Here is a 15,202-nt window from a genome sequence, read left to right as displayed (position 1 = left end):
AGCACTACATCTTTCCTTTCTAAACTTTTTTGTGAAAGTACCAAAATTCAAAATGTTGATTCTTCAGAATCTGTTATAGTCATTCCTTTTCTGAGTCTCATGGCAACATTAGATCTAAAAGCACTTATCATCATATATCCATAGCTATAGGCTAAAGGGAATTTATCTGATTTTGTCTCTGCATTACCCTTTGGGTTATCTACAGGTCCAAAGGTGTTTATAAATGTCTAGCTCCAGTCATAGTTCATTGCAGCCTGATGAATGGCATTCACATATTCCCTTATTTAGACAACTTACTTACCTTTGCAGAATCTTCTCCAGATGTCAAGAGTCCTTAGCTTGAGCTGTGTTTCAGTTGTGTCTCTTCTGACCAGTCTGGGTTTGCAGGTAAATATTACAAAAATCCTCCTTGACTCAGTCAGGCAGGATTGTGTTTCTGGGTTATCTTTGGGACACCTTTCAGCAAAAGGCTTTTTTGACACAGGGGAATATGTTTTTTTATGTGAAAACTTTCCTGAACTTTTCCAATCAGTCTCTGACTTCTGCAAGAGAATTTCTTAGGATCCTGGGGTTCATGACGTCTGTGATTCTTGCGATTCATCTTGCCAGGTTACACACAAGAAAGATTCAATGATTTCTAAAAAAAGAAATAAATAAACATAGACCCAGCATTTGCATTCACTGAAATACAAAATTCCAGTTTTTGGCTTTGTAAAAAAAAGGAACTGAATTGGTGAAGACAAATACAGCTGAACCTAGATATTTCCCTCTCTCCTCAGACCCTCAAAATGATCTCTCACCACAGACTCCTTAGATTTTGCTTGGGGAGCAGTCTCAAAGGGTATAAAGGGGCAAAGCCTGTGAAATTCTTCAGAAAGACCAATGCACATAAATGTCAAACAGATGTGGGCAATGATCCATGCCTTAAAATCTCTGCATCTGTGGTCCCCAGGACCTCCATTGGTAATAGCTGACAACAGCACAATGGTGCGGTATATAAACAAGCAAGGTGGTACCAGATCTTACCCTTTATGAATTCTATCCACAATAGCTTGCAAAATAGCTTTACACCATTTTTTTCACCTTCCAAACATCTTGCCTTCCATCAGAGCAAAATGTAGTGACAGACAAGTTGAGCAGGACCAAGACAGACCCTTATGAATGGAAATTGAATGAGGTGGTCTTCCAGGAACTGATCCAGTTGTATGGAACTCCTCAAGAACATCTGTTTGCCTCCTTTTAAAACAGACAACTAAATGAATTCTCCAGCAGGACTCCTTGCAAGCAGGCGTGGACACTATTTTCATTTCTACACTTTCCATTGATATTCAAGGTAATTCTGAAGATCCACAATGACGCTCCAAAAACACCCGTGGTGACTCTGTTTTGGCCCAGACAATACTGGTTCTTCCTTCCTATGGAACTGACCAAGGGCAATTACCCCAAGCTTCCTTAAAGACTGGACCTACTCTCAGAAGACAAGGGGGAGTTTAATACACCTCAGTTTTAAACATCTTCAACTAACCTGATGTTTCAATTTTCATACCCAAATGGTAGTGTTTAAATGGGTCTATGTTAAAATCATCAAACGCTTAAAAAAGCGAATGATGATTTATCGAACCCATGTAAGTAAAAACTTACAATCTTAAAGTGGGGGACTTTGCACCCCACACCCCTCAATGTGGGGGGCTGTGCCCCCCACATACCCCCTACTTAAATATATCAACTCTGAGATCGCACTACAGTCACGGAAATGGCAACGTAATGGAAGCGGCCAAGCGATGTCTTTCCCAGGGAAAGAATTTGCTTATATGCTGTTTCGCTATTTTCCCTTTTCATGCTTTCAAGTTCGATCAAGACGCATTTGAAAGAACGCGTCTTCCATCATAAATAGGAACCCTGTTTAAATAGGGGTAAGGAGCTGCACTGGATTATGTTCTCCAGCAAAAATGGTTACATGAAACTGCTTTCATGTTACTTTTTGAGGTCTGGTAAAATTTCGTATTTGCAACTTTTGTTTCAGTGAAATTACTATTTAGTTTTGTCAAAACATAGTTAATTTATTTGCTATAAAACCTGTCGTCCCTTGATGCTAAAGTTTCATGCACAGATCTGGAAAGACACTGTATTGTAGCAGTAGTAGCAGTAATAATAAATCTTTTTTTCTTTTTTTTTGCTAAATTACATAACTTTTAAATATAAATTGTAGAGTAAAAATTGGAAAGGTGAAGGCTAGTATGCATGATACCATAACCATAAGCAAGTAAGGTAATGCATGCTTTGTGTGACTTAATTTTGTACTGTTCTGAATGCCTAAGACATATGCCAAAACGTTACAGCAGTTTTGACTTTTTAAGAGGCGTGATGAAACAGTTTTGAAAAGAAAAAGGCGTGCCAGTTTTTTATCTTGTTAAACTTGTTACCTTCATTTTTTTTCCCTCGTTATCACTGTGGTCATCCTCCACAGAGGAAGATGTGGTCTGGGTTTTCTCTATTAACAGTGGCAGCTGCAGTGACGTTCTTTTGTCGGATTTCACTAATAGATGGCTGTAACAAGGCATTGTGTGCCAGTGATGTCAGCAAATGTCTTATCCAGGTAGGAAAACAACCTCTGAATGTTTTATATTTTTTTCACTCTCCCTACAGCCGTTTTGGTTTCATGGTATGTCACAAATGCAATAATTGTAAATAATGTAATCTTTTCTCACTTTTGTTTTACTTTCTGCTGCTTAGCATTAGTTAGTACACCAATGTGTGTACTTGTAACACTTGTTGACAACATAGTGGCTATTTAGACTTAATTAGTTTGCTTACTAACTTGCTCTGCTGCTTTGGTAATCATGCTGTTAGCTCTCATGGGCACACCATCTACTGCATTTTCTTTTGTGATGTTCTTTATATTGATCACTGCTGCAGTAACCTTAGCAGTGAAGTGCTTGACTGAGAAACTAAAGTTTGCAAGTTTGAATCTCACTTTAGCCAATGCTTTAACTGGTGTAGTTAGAGGATTTTTAACCACCAGAGAGAGAGGTTGGCATAATGGTTAAGATATTTGCTTTATAGACACAAGGTGCAAGGTTTGATTCTCACAAGGGTTAACTGTCTCGGCTTAAAATGGCCCACAAGGGCAGTTAGCCTAGTACTAATTTATGAACCTATATGGGTTATATCTCGCCAAGGACATAACAGCTGAACAGCTTCATGGCACCTTCCACATACCCAAATTGACAAGCAGCTCAAGATAAGCTTAAAAAGACAGGTTTGGGCACAACTCCTTCAGAGCTTTACTGCCATTGAAGAGTTCGCTCCTCTGAGGCTTTTGAGGATTGACGGTCAGCTTCTGCTTTACTTTACTTTGGCAGATAAGTTCGCTTTGGAGGGCAAAACTTCTATTTTCTTATATTTACTGATGTTTTACTTTCTTCATCAGGAAAGTTATTTTAAAGCTAGGAGTGTTTTCTTCTAAAACAACTTTACTGAATTATCACTTGTAACATAGTCATATTTACATTTATATAAAAGTAATCAAACTGTATTAACATGTTTACAAACACTACACTTCACATTTATTGCTACATATCATATAACCTAAACAACATTACATAAATTATTCAATTTCTGCCTTTTTTTAAAACAAGAAACATCTTTATTAAACCATCAAACAGCAAAGTTGTGGTAAAAGTACCCAAAACGTAACTAGTAATCCAAAATTAGGCAACGGAGATCAGCAGTTCCAACACACAAGTGACTTAATGTTCAAACACAGCAAAAGGAACACACATCCACAAATAACATAAGTTCATAGGTTCATAGGTTCATACTAGGCTATCTGCCCTAGGGCATTTATAAGCCTAGCCAGAGTGTGTTTGGCTTTCGCCACCCATTTTAAATTAATTTTGCTATGCCCTTTTTCGAGGTTAGTATACTGTGCCTCTGTCTAACAGTGACACAGAAGTGATACCCGGGGTAAACCTACGATCTCCCATCCACTCATCAAGATTCCTCTTGAAGGGAGTCAATGAGGGACTCTGCCTAACCTGGACTGGGATTTTATTCCAGAGTGAAGGGAACCTCTGGGTTATGAATCTGTCCCTCCAGCATGTCCTATTTATTTCAGTGCTGAGGTTCAAGTCTCTCGAGCGCGTAGCTCGATGGGATTTGGATTTTCTGAGGTGCAGCATGTCCATTAATTCCAGGTTGGACATGGCTTTATACGTCAGGCACAGATCGCCTCTGAGCAGGCGGTGTGCCACTGAGTAGAGCTGAAGTTTCTTTAACCGGGCAGCATATGGCATCCGTTTGAGCCCTTTGATCCTCTTGGTGAGGTACTTTTGGGGTCTTTCCAGTTGCTGCAAATGTCTGGTAAGGTACATCCCAAAAGGGGCATTGTACTCAATTATGGACTTGATGAGGGATGAGTAAAGAGGCATGATGACCTCCCCTGATCTATATGTGAATCCCTTCATGATTAGGTGGGCTATATAAAATGTTTTTCTAACCACTTTGGCCACGTGGTTGTCAAATGAGAGATTGCTATCAACTTGGGTCCCCAGGTCCCTAATTACTTCTTCTGTACTTAATGGATTACCACCTATGTGGTAATTTGTGGGCACTTTGTTTTTGCCAAAGGGGATGACTATACACTTTTTGGCGTTTAGCTTGAGGCCATGGCTCTGGCACCAGTTGTCTGTTTCTATGAGGCCCTTTTGGAGGATGCTTGTGTCAGCTGGAGAGTCGATTATGGCGCCCAGTTTGCAGTCATCTGCGAACTTGGTCAGCCACAGTCCTTCCGAGTTGGCCTGTACCTCCGAGAAATATATACCGAACAAGAGAGGTCCCAGGACTGAGCCTTGTGGGACGCCACTTGTAACTGGTTTGGAGTCTGACATGGCTCCAGCAATTCTAACCATGTGGGTTCTGTCCTTGAGCCAGTTTGCAACCCATCTAGTGACATAGGGGTTTATATTTAAGCTGGTGAGCTTATCTATAATGCCCGAGTGGGGTATTGTATCGAAGGCTTTTGCGAGGTCCAGGTAGGCTGTGTGGACCACCTTCCCCTCATCAATGGCCTTGGTGACTGTTTCAAAGAAATTGACCAGGTTTAAGAGGCAGGATCTGCCCTTAACAAAGCCGAACTGGGTAGGATCCAGTGTCTGTAGGTCCCCAATATTTTTATTTATAAGGTCCATGATGATCCTTTCCATAGCTTTGCAGACCAAGCTAGTCAAGCTTATGGGGCGATAGTTTCCAGGATCTGTTGAGGCACCACCTTTGTGGAGAGGGACCACTGTTGCTGTACGCCACTCTTTGGGTACATATCCTGTAGTAAGGCTGAGATTGAACAGTAGTTTTATGTTTGGGTTTAGCTCTTCTTGGAGTTCATGTAGGACGCAGCCCGGGACACCGTCTGGTCCCATTGATGCTGTGTTTTTTGCTTTGGAGAGGGCGGCTCCCACCTGAGCATCTGAGATGTCAGGGGGGCAGCACTCTGCTGGGATAGATATTTGCCCTTTTGGTGGGGAGGGGGGGAGAAGTTTGCGCTGAACCTCTCAGCTAGGATGTTGGCAATGTCTGTGGGTTTGGTGTATTTTTTGTCATTTTGGACTAATTCTGAGCATATCTGGGAATTACCACCTAGGTTCCTAACATAACTAAAGAAAGCCTTGTGATTATCCTTAGTGTCCTGTGCAATTTTTCTCTCGAAGCTGGCCTTAGACGATTTTATGAGTGCCCGTAGTTTTTTGCTAATACTGATCAGAGATGCCTTCCTGTTTTGGGATTTTGCTCTATCATGTAGTAGCTTCCTCCTTCTATTGTATAGTTTGTTTATGGCTGGGGTCCACCAGACAGGACGTTTGCCTTTGGAGGATTGGGTCTTGGTTTTATTTGGGATTGCATGATCCATGCATTCCTGAAGGTGTTCATAGAATGCATTTATAAAGGATTCTGCGGTCTGGGCCTTATTTTCCACAGGCCCAGGGGCTTTGAAGGATTCCATCTCGGTTTTGAGGAGTATGAAATTTGCTTTAGAGAAGTTTTTCACTGTGGTTTTCTGGGCAGGGGGTGGGGTCGGGATGTGAATATCCAGTGAGATTAGTCTATGGTCTGATCTTACCAGTGAGGGATACACTTCTGGTCTGGAGCATAGAGTCCCCATGTTGGTGATGATCAGGTCCAGTATGTTTTCCCCTCTTATGGGAGTGATAACAAGTTGTTCCATAGCATTTGAGTTTATAAATTCTAGGAACCTTTGGGCTAGAGTGTTGGAGCTAGAGTAATGCTCCCAGTCTATGTTTGGGTAGTTGAAGACGCCCAATATAGTGGTGTTTGGAGAGACCTTCATATTTTCCAGTGTTCTCAGGAAGGCTGAGTGGGGTTCCTGGGTTTGGGAGGGTGGTCTGTAGCAGGCTATAAACTGGAAGGCAGTTTTACCCACTGTTAGTTGCACATGGATAGTCTCTGATGCTTCATGCTGTGCCACCAACCTGGAGGTGTGGGTATCTTTGACGAATATTGATACTCCCCCTCCTTTTGTGGTTCAGTCCAAGTTTTGGGGCCAAAAAGCATGGTATGAGGTATAACCTGGTAGTGCTGGGGTACTCTCGGGAGCCTTGAACCAGGTTTCTGTTACTGCACAGATATCGATGTTCTCCATGCTAAGGAGAGTTTGAGTGCGTGCATCTTGAGGTTTAGACTTCTGGCGTTGAGTAGCATTACTCTTAGTTTCTTATCCCTTGTGATACCTATGGAGGTGGGTTTGTCTTTTGAGCCTTGCCTAAAAAAGGCACTATGGGGGTAGCAAGAGCCTTTGCCAATATCCGAAAGCCCAGGGGTGACAGGTGCAAGCCGTCCCTAGTGAAGCATCGTGGCTTGTTGAGCATGTCATCCCAGGCTGAAAGGCATTAGATCCCCTTTGAATGACACCAATACTTAAGCCAATTGTTGAAATTGATCATCTTGTCTTCATATTGTGGCATCATTCTTGGTGACGGTAAGATGCTACTCAAGGTCAGGGTCATACCAGCCTGGGCTACATGCTCAGAGAGCTCCTCTATGTCTCTTTTCATGTAGTCCAGGGAGGTACATCTCAGGTCATTCACACCAGTATGGACAATGACTGAGTCATATTTGTACTTGCCTTGGAGTGACCTGAGTGCTTGTGTTATGTGGCGGATCCTAGCACCCGAAAGGCAGCTCACTGTGACCTTCTCCTTGTTCAGCCTAGTGAGCGGGACGTCAGTGTGCCTGACGATAGAGTCATCTATTACAAGTGTATCAGGTGTGTTGTTTAGCCTTAAGGGCTGTGACTGTTCGGCACACTGGCTTTGTGAGCTATGTGTTGCACGTGTTTTGTTTTGGGGTAGCGGTTGCTTGGGTGTTTGCTTTGTTGGTCTCTGCTGCTTAGGCAGATTTTTATTTAGAGCTTCCGAGTATATTTTTGTGTGTTTATGTGTTTGGTTTGCTGTCGTGGTAGGTCTATGTGAAACTGGAATTGTAGTGAGTGTGGTTTCCTTCTCCTGACTGGTTACGCCAGTACTGAGTTGAGAGAGCTTAGCCTCCAGTTTGGCTATATGGTTGCATCTCTCACATGTGTTGGAATTTGTTGGGAGGAGGAGAGGGTTGTCTGTGTACATAAACACTGATAAAAACACTCCCCCTTACGTTTTCGTCTCATAGAACTTCATCAGATGGGCAAAAACCTCATAGTTACCTAGTTAAATAACTTTTCCTGTTTGAATAGACCAATGAAATCAGTGATTCAGTTAGTAACCAAGATACAGAAAGAGTGGATTCTAAGCTGCATGTGACAGTCTTACTAGTCTAGCACCATCTGGTAGACAAATAATAAAAAACATGAAAATGTATATAAAATCAAGAATTCACTTAAATAAATAAACCAGGAGAAAATAACATGAATATACATAAAAATGTAAAAAAATGTAAAATTTTCACAATTTTGCAGACCTGAGCTTGAGTACAGGTTTTATAGACACCATATCATTAAGTCCTGAATTGTTGCAAGCATTCAGGACTAATTGCCAAAATAGTTCCCTGTATTCGAGTCTGGTCTCCCATGGCCCACCTCTGGGGTCTTTAGGGACCACCTCTATCACGAAAAATTGATACTCTGCTTTTGGACATGTCTGAAGATGTTTGTGCAGGGCGTTATTATCATTTTTCTTCCTTAAATCATAAAGGTATTCATACATTCTTTGTTTTAAGATCCTTTCCGTCTTACCCACATAGAAGGAGTCACATGCCCCACACAAAACAATATACACCACACCTGCGGTATGGCAATTGCCATACTCTTTAGTAGTTCTATACTTGTTTTTACATTTTAAATATAACATGTCCCCAGTCCGTATGTACTTGCATTGGGTACAACTTCCACATTTGTGTGTACCTTCTTTGTTACTAATAAGAGTTCCGAAATTGCTATAATGGGAACCTCCAAAATATTGTTGATATTTTGTCCTGTTTTGTACACATATTTAAGTGGCTTGTCAAATATACAATTTAAATCTGATAAGGCTGCAAAATTTTTCCACTCCTTGTCTATAACTTGTTTGACCAAATTTGTTTCACCATCATATGTGATAGTCAAAGCAGATTGGTAAGACACCCCTTCTATCTTCGTACCTAGCCTTGCATAATCAGAGGGTTGATTTTTACCCAAAATAGGGGAAAACCTAGACTCTCTACCATCCATGACTTCTGTTAATGCATCATTCAAAAGTGTGGGAGGGTACCCTCTGGCTTTGAACACTTCTACTGTAAAATCGCATTCTCTTTTAAAATCCTGGTCATCAGATGTCATTCTGCTAGCCCGGACCAGTTGACCTTTTATTAGCCCTCTTTTTTTGGTGTGGGGAGTGGGCACTCGCATAGTGAAGATAAGAATTCAAGAATGTCTGCTTTCTGTGTATTTTAGGTTTGAAACCATTGTCCACCCACTGAATGTTAACATCAAGGTAATTTACCTCACTATTGTTAATCTGATATGTAAATTTTAGGAACTTAGTAGTCTTAGAAATGTATTCAAGGAATTCGAAAAAATTATTATCAGTACCAGTCCAAAAAATACAGATGTCATCTAAAAAACACCCATACAGGTTCCAGTAATGCTTAAATTCAGAGGTGAGCACATGTTTTGTGTGGGGTATGTGACTCCTTCTATGTGGGTAAGACAGAAAGGAGGTTAAAACAAAGACTGTATGAACACCTTTATGATTTAAGGAAGAAAAATTATAATAAAGCTCTGTACAAACATCTTCAGACATGTCCAAAAGCAGAGTATCAATTTTTCATGATAGAGGTGGTCCCTATAGACCCCAGGGGTGGGCCATGGGAGACCAGACTCAAATACAGAGAGCTATATTGGCAGTTAGTCCTGAATGCTTGCAACAATTCAGGACTTAATGATATTATTTATTTATTTATTTATTTATTTATTTATTTATTTATTTATTTATTTATTTTTTTTTATTTGACATTTGTTGACCAGGTTAGTCCATCTGGGCTAAGGCCCTTTTCAGTGGAGACCCAGGGAGAAAAGCTCCATGATTACAAAAATATGTACAGTTTACAAAAAAGAGAAAAATTGTTTCTAGTATATGAAGAAGAGTATTTAACAATGGACAGCAAGTATACAAATACGATATTGGTAACAGTTAACATCCTTTGGAAATCGTACAGTGAGTATGCAGTTTCAAAACAGATTACAGTTAACCTACACTGATGGCTAAATAAGTTTTTTCAGGTAGGTAGATGAGGAGAAATTTAAAATGAAAGTAGAAGGAAAATACTGGGGAGTGTTAGGGTTATGGTGTCTATAAAACCTGTACTCAAGCTCAGGTCTGCAAAATTGTGAACATTTTACATTTTTATGTATATTCATGTTATTTTATCACGGTTTATTTATTTAAGTGAATTCTTGATTTTATATACATTTTCGTGTGTTTTATTATTTGTCCACCAGATGGTGCTAGACTAGTAAGAGTGTTACATGCAGCTTAGAATCCACTCTTTCTGTATCTTGGTTACTAACTGAATCACTGATTTCATTGGTCTATTCAAACAGGAAAAGTTATTTAACTAGGTAACTATGAGGTTTTTGCCCATCTGATGAAGTTCTATAAGACTAAAACGTAAGCAGAAGTGTTTTCATCAGCGTTTATGTTATTTGTGGATGTGTGTTCCTTTTGCTGTGTTTAACATTAAATCATTTGTGTGTTGGAACTGCTGGTCTCTGGTGCCTAATTTTGGATTACTTTATTAAACCATCACTTAAGACATACGCAATCATACATTTATATGAATGAAAACAAACCTCACTGACACAAACCTTGTTGCAAGCATTTTACATCACAAACCGTAGACACCCTCCCAGTTGTAAACATTATACATCACTTATAATCTACCCAATCATTTTCAGTCAAACATTACATACCTCATTTAAGTCCTGCCTTCTTTTAAACCTCCTTCCTCCCCTTATGTATTGTTCCCACAATTCCCATTTTTTTCTATGTAGTTTGCTCCTACCCTTTTCTAAAGATCTCAATTCCAGTTGTTTTATCTCTGCTACTATTTTCACTAATTCTAGCATAGTTGGTTTAAATTTTGATTTCCATTTTCTGGTAATTGCTTTTTTGGCAGCCACCATAATTAGAGACAGTAAGACTTTCCCATGTCTAGGCAATTCCGATTGTGTATCATAGCTCAGAAAAATCATCTCCCTCATCACACCAATCTGCCCACCCAGCATCTCCTACAGGGAATCCTTAAAGTCTACCAACTCACTGCACTCCCAGAAAATATGTTCCTAAGTGCCTCTTTGTTCCCCGTCACACCTCCAACATTTGCTGTTTACCTGAAGAAAAATTCTCGGGAGTCTATGTGGGGTATAAAAATATCCATGTAAACATTTCCAAGCAAAAATCCTAAATCTTCTAGACTTTGTTGCGTATTTGGGAGTCATACATATAGCCTCCCATTGTTTCTTTGTGAATTACTTATCCAATCTTTCTTCTCAATCATTTCTAACCTCCCCTGATTGAGTCTTATAATTACCATGCAATATTTTATATGCTCTACTAATTATTCCTTTTTTAATGGTAGCTTCTGTTTGAGATTTGACTAAAAACTCTACTAGTGCTGGTCATTCATTTAGAACCCCCCTATTTCTTTCTATTTGCCTATACTCTGATATCAATCCCCGATATGGAAGGCAATCTCTAACTTGCAGTCCGTATAAATTCTTAGCATCTTCCCATTCTATCATATTTCCATCTCTAGTTAATACCTTGGTTCCTTTGCCAGTTTTCTCCAATAAATTCCAGCCCCCTCTTGCCTATTGGCTATATCCCTAATTGCAGTCATCCCTATTGGCAGAATCTCCTTTCTTCATTCCCATGTTGGCTTAGTCCTTAGAATACTTTCTGCTACTTTATAGATATAATATTCTGCATGATTATTGTTATTCTCCTTAAAAGCCTGCATCCAGAATCCCAGTCTCTCGTTGTTTCTTGAGCTTCACTCCTGTTTCATCATCGACCCTTTCCACTTTGAATTATAGTTTTCTGCTTGTGCTATGTATAGGAGCCTTAACTATATAGCTCTGAAATACCATACGCCTTCAAATAGGGTACTCCCAATCCGCCATGTTCTACTGGAAGAATCAGCTTATCCCACTTGACACTTGCCTTCTTCTCTCAGATAAATTCCTTCAGCTCTTTATTAATTGCTATCCACAACTTCTCCTCTGGCTGATAAAAATATGCCTGACCTGTGTATAAGACTAATGGGACTAAAACATGTTAACTGCTTGTATCTTACTATCCATATCCATATAACAAAACTTCCATTTTCTCAGTTTTTGTATTATCTTTTGTTTAGCTTCTTCCCACATATCCTTAGCTGCCACACCAGAATCATTTTAATACATACTCCTAAATACCTCATTTTATCATGTCCCCATAAATATGGATATTGGTGAACCAATTCATATGTGGGTACATAATTTACAGCTATTGCCTTACTTTTAGCTTCATTAATTTTGTATCCCCAAAAGATTTGAAACTGTCTCAAAATGTTCCACAAAACTGTAATGTCACTTTCTGGTTTTGTCAGGTATAAAATAGTGTCATCTGAAAATAGAGCCAGCTTTTCTTGACTACGATACCAATTATATCCTTAAATTTCTGAGTCCCTTGTTTTCTTTGCCAGTGGTTCTAAATATACTGCAAATAACAAAAGAGAAAGAAGATACCCCTGCCTGGTTCCTCTGCTCAAGCAGAAATTATCAGAGAAGGCCCCACCCACTTTATGTTTTGTCCCCAATCCCTCATATATTTTCCTAATCAACCTTATATTTTTTTCAACAAATAGGTGGGAAAGCATCAATGCCATATTTTTATTTCATTACCCTGTGTTTTAAACTGATCAGTCACAGCATGAAGTTATGGGAAAGAGTAGTGGAAGCTAGGTTAAGAAGGGAGGTGATGATTAGTGAACAGATGTATGGTTTCATGCCAGGAAAGAGCACTACAGATGCAATGTTTGCTCTGAGAGTGTTGATGGAGAAGTACAGAGAAGGTCAGAAGGAGTTGCATTGTGTCTTTGTGGATTTAGAGAAAGCATATGACAGGGTGCCTAGAGAGGAGTTGTGGTATTGTATGAGGAAGTCGGGAGTGTCAGAGAAGTATGTAAGAGTGATACAGGATATGTACGAGGGTGGTGTGACAGCAGTGAGGTCTGTGGTGGGAGTGACGGATGCGTTTAAGGTGGAGGTGGGATTACATCAAGGATCAGCTCTGAGCCCTTTCTTATTTGCAATGGTGATGGACAGGTTGACAGATGAGATCAGACAGGAGTCCCCGTGGACTATGATGTTTGCAGATGACATTGTGATCTGTAGTGAAGAGTAGGGAACAGGTGGAGGAGACCCTGGAGAGGTGGAGATATGCTCTAGAGAGAAGAGTAATGAAGGTCAGCAGGACTAAGACAGAATATGTGTGTGTGAATGAGAGGGAGGATAGAAGAATGGTGAGGATGCAGGGAGTAGAGGTGGCGAAGGTGAATGAGTTTAAGTACTTGGAATCAACAGTTCAGAGTAATGGTGAGTGTGGAAGAGAGGTGAAGAAGAGAGTACAGGCAGGATGGAGTGGGTGGAGAAGAGTGCCATGAGTGATTTGTGACAGACGAGTACCAATAAGAGTGAAAGGGAAGGTCTACAAGAGGGTAGTGAGACCAGCTATGTTATACAGGTTGGAGACAGTGGCATTGACAAAAAGGCAGGAGTCACAGCTTGACATGGCAGAGTTGAAGATGTTAAGATTTGCACTGGGTGTGACGAGGATGGACAGGATTAGGAATAAGTATATTAGAGGGTCAGCCCAGGTTGGAAGGTTTGGAGACAAAGCCAGCGAGGCAAGTATACATTGGTATGGACATGTGCTGAGGAGGGATGCAGCCTATATTGGGAAAAAGATGCTAAGGATGAAGCTGCCAGGTAACAGGAAAATAGGAAGGCCTAAGATAAGGTTTATGGATGTGGTAAGAGAGGACATGCAGGCGGTTGTTGTGACAGAGCTAGATGCAGAGGACAGGAAGAAATGGAAACAGTTGATCTGCTGTGGTGACCCCTAATGGGAGCAGCCGAAAGAAGAAGACCCTGTGTTTTATTTTAGTTATTACTGCCACATGATCTGAAATAGTTACTGGGTATGTATCAAGACCTTCAATTAAATGCACATGTTCCTGTGAAATCTAAATTCTATCTAGCCTATTCTAGTTTTTATAGCTTGAGGAATAATATCTAAATTCACTCCAAACTCCTATTACTGAATTCACATCTTCCATGCCAAATAGTTTCAGACTTTCTTCAATAATCTACCCTCTTTTCTTATACTTTATCTTATGGGCCCCCTTACACATCTTCACTGCTGCAAATTAAATTCCAGTCCCCACCTACAAATAATATTTCTTGCTGAAAAATGATCATTTCTGCTAGAATTTTCTTAAACACCATTATAGCAGTTTTAATTGGAATATAAACACATGCCAGTGTAATCCTTATCCCTTGCCAGTAACCCCTTAGCACTACAAATATGCCATTATTACCTTTTTATCCTCTTGTAGAACTACTGGAGCTCCTCCTGCAGTTAATATAAGTACCTCTCTTTTCCTTTGTCCCAGATATTTTGCTGAGTAACCATCCTGAAAACATTTCTTTATCAAATTCAAATGTTCAGTTCTTTCCAAGTGTGTCTCCTGTAACTTAATTATTTGCACTCTACATTTTTAATACAGTTCACTATTCTTTCTTTTTTGTATTTATCTGTGAGACCATTGACATTTAAAGACATTATTGAAAGCATCATTGTATTAAATTGTTATTATTCCCACCTTTTATGTATAACACCTTTATTAAATGTCTAGTTTCAGCTTTTGTTTTACACACATACACTGTTTGGCAGGTTGAACTTTTATATATTTGTTTCTTGTCATAACCATTTAGGTCTATGTCACAGCTTACAAAACTTTTCATTTTATTGAAAGCCCTCAAACAAAAAACAGACAAACCTCCGATACCTCCTAAAATCAATTAATTTAATACTAATGCGCAAAACTATGCACAGCTTTAAATATTGAAGTTTTACTCCCTAATAGGAACAAATGTCTCAAACTGACAGCCATACTTATAGACATGAGTTAACCTAAAAAGAAAGGTTATTCATGCTAAGACACATGGTGCAGCCTGTACTTCTTCTAAGTGCTAACTTGTTTTGTCTTATCTTTATAGCTCCCCAGCTGGGAAAACTCCTAAATGTTTTCAGAGAACATTATCTCCTAGCCAGTTTCTCTTTTCTTTTTTTTCCCAGCCAATCACTCACCACCAGACTGTACCAACCGCACTTTATCAGGCTGGCGGTATGGAGACATGAGAACCAGACAGCCAGTTTCTCATTATCAGATTGTATCCATGGAGACATAAGAACCAGACAGTCAATTTCTCTTTATCAGACTGTTTCCATGGAACACGAGGGCCAGATACAGAATTGCTACTAAGCATGCATCAATTTGCTAGAAAAAGCCTCATAATATTCAGTATTCTTTTTCATGTACTTGCTTTCTCTTAAAACTTGTTACTAAATTAATCTATGGTCATTTAATAGAGTCATTCCTCAAGCAAGAATGA

The 15,202-nt window shown here is 39.7% G+C and overlaps 1 protein-coding gene across 2 annotated transcripts in view; it reads left to right on the top strand.

Annotated features, from left to right (window-relative positions):
• TWSG1 (twisted gastrulation BMP signaling modulator 1) overlaps nt 1-15,202 on the top strand; it is a 315,372-nt gene that overhangs the window by 135,914 nt on the left and 164,256 nt on the right. For both annotated transcript variants that reach the window (XM_044067966.1, XM_044067967.1), the window contains exon 2: nt 2,468-2,596. In XM_044067966.1, coding sequence (XP_043923901.1) covers nt 2,474-2,596 — 123 coding nt within the window. In that variant the 5' untranslated portion in view covers nt 2,468-2,473. The remainder of the gene's footprint in view (nt 1-2,467; nt 2,597-15,202) is intronic.

The sequence above is a fragment of the Protopterus annectens genome, chromosome 3.part1 (genome assembly GCF_019279795.1).
Source record: "Protopterus annectens isolate FY-2018-M chromosome 3.part1, PAN1.0, whole genome shotgun sequence".
Taxonomy (NCBI): domain Eukaryota; kingdom Metazoa; phylum Chordata; order Ceratodontiformes; family Protopteridae; genus Protopterus; species Protopterus annectens.
The sequence above is the reverse complement of the archived record's forward strand: the minus strand, read 5'-3'. Positions and strand labels throughout refer to the sequence as shown.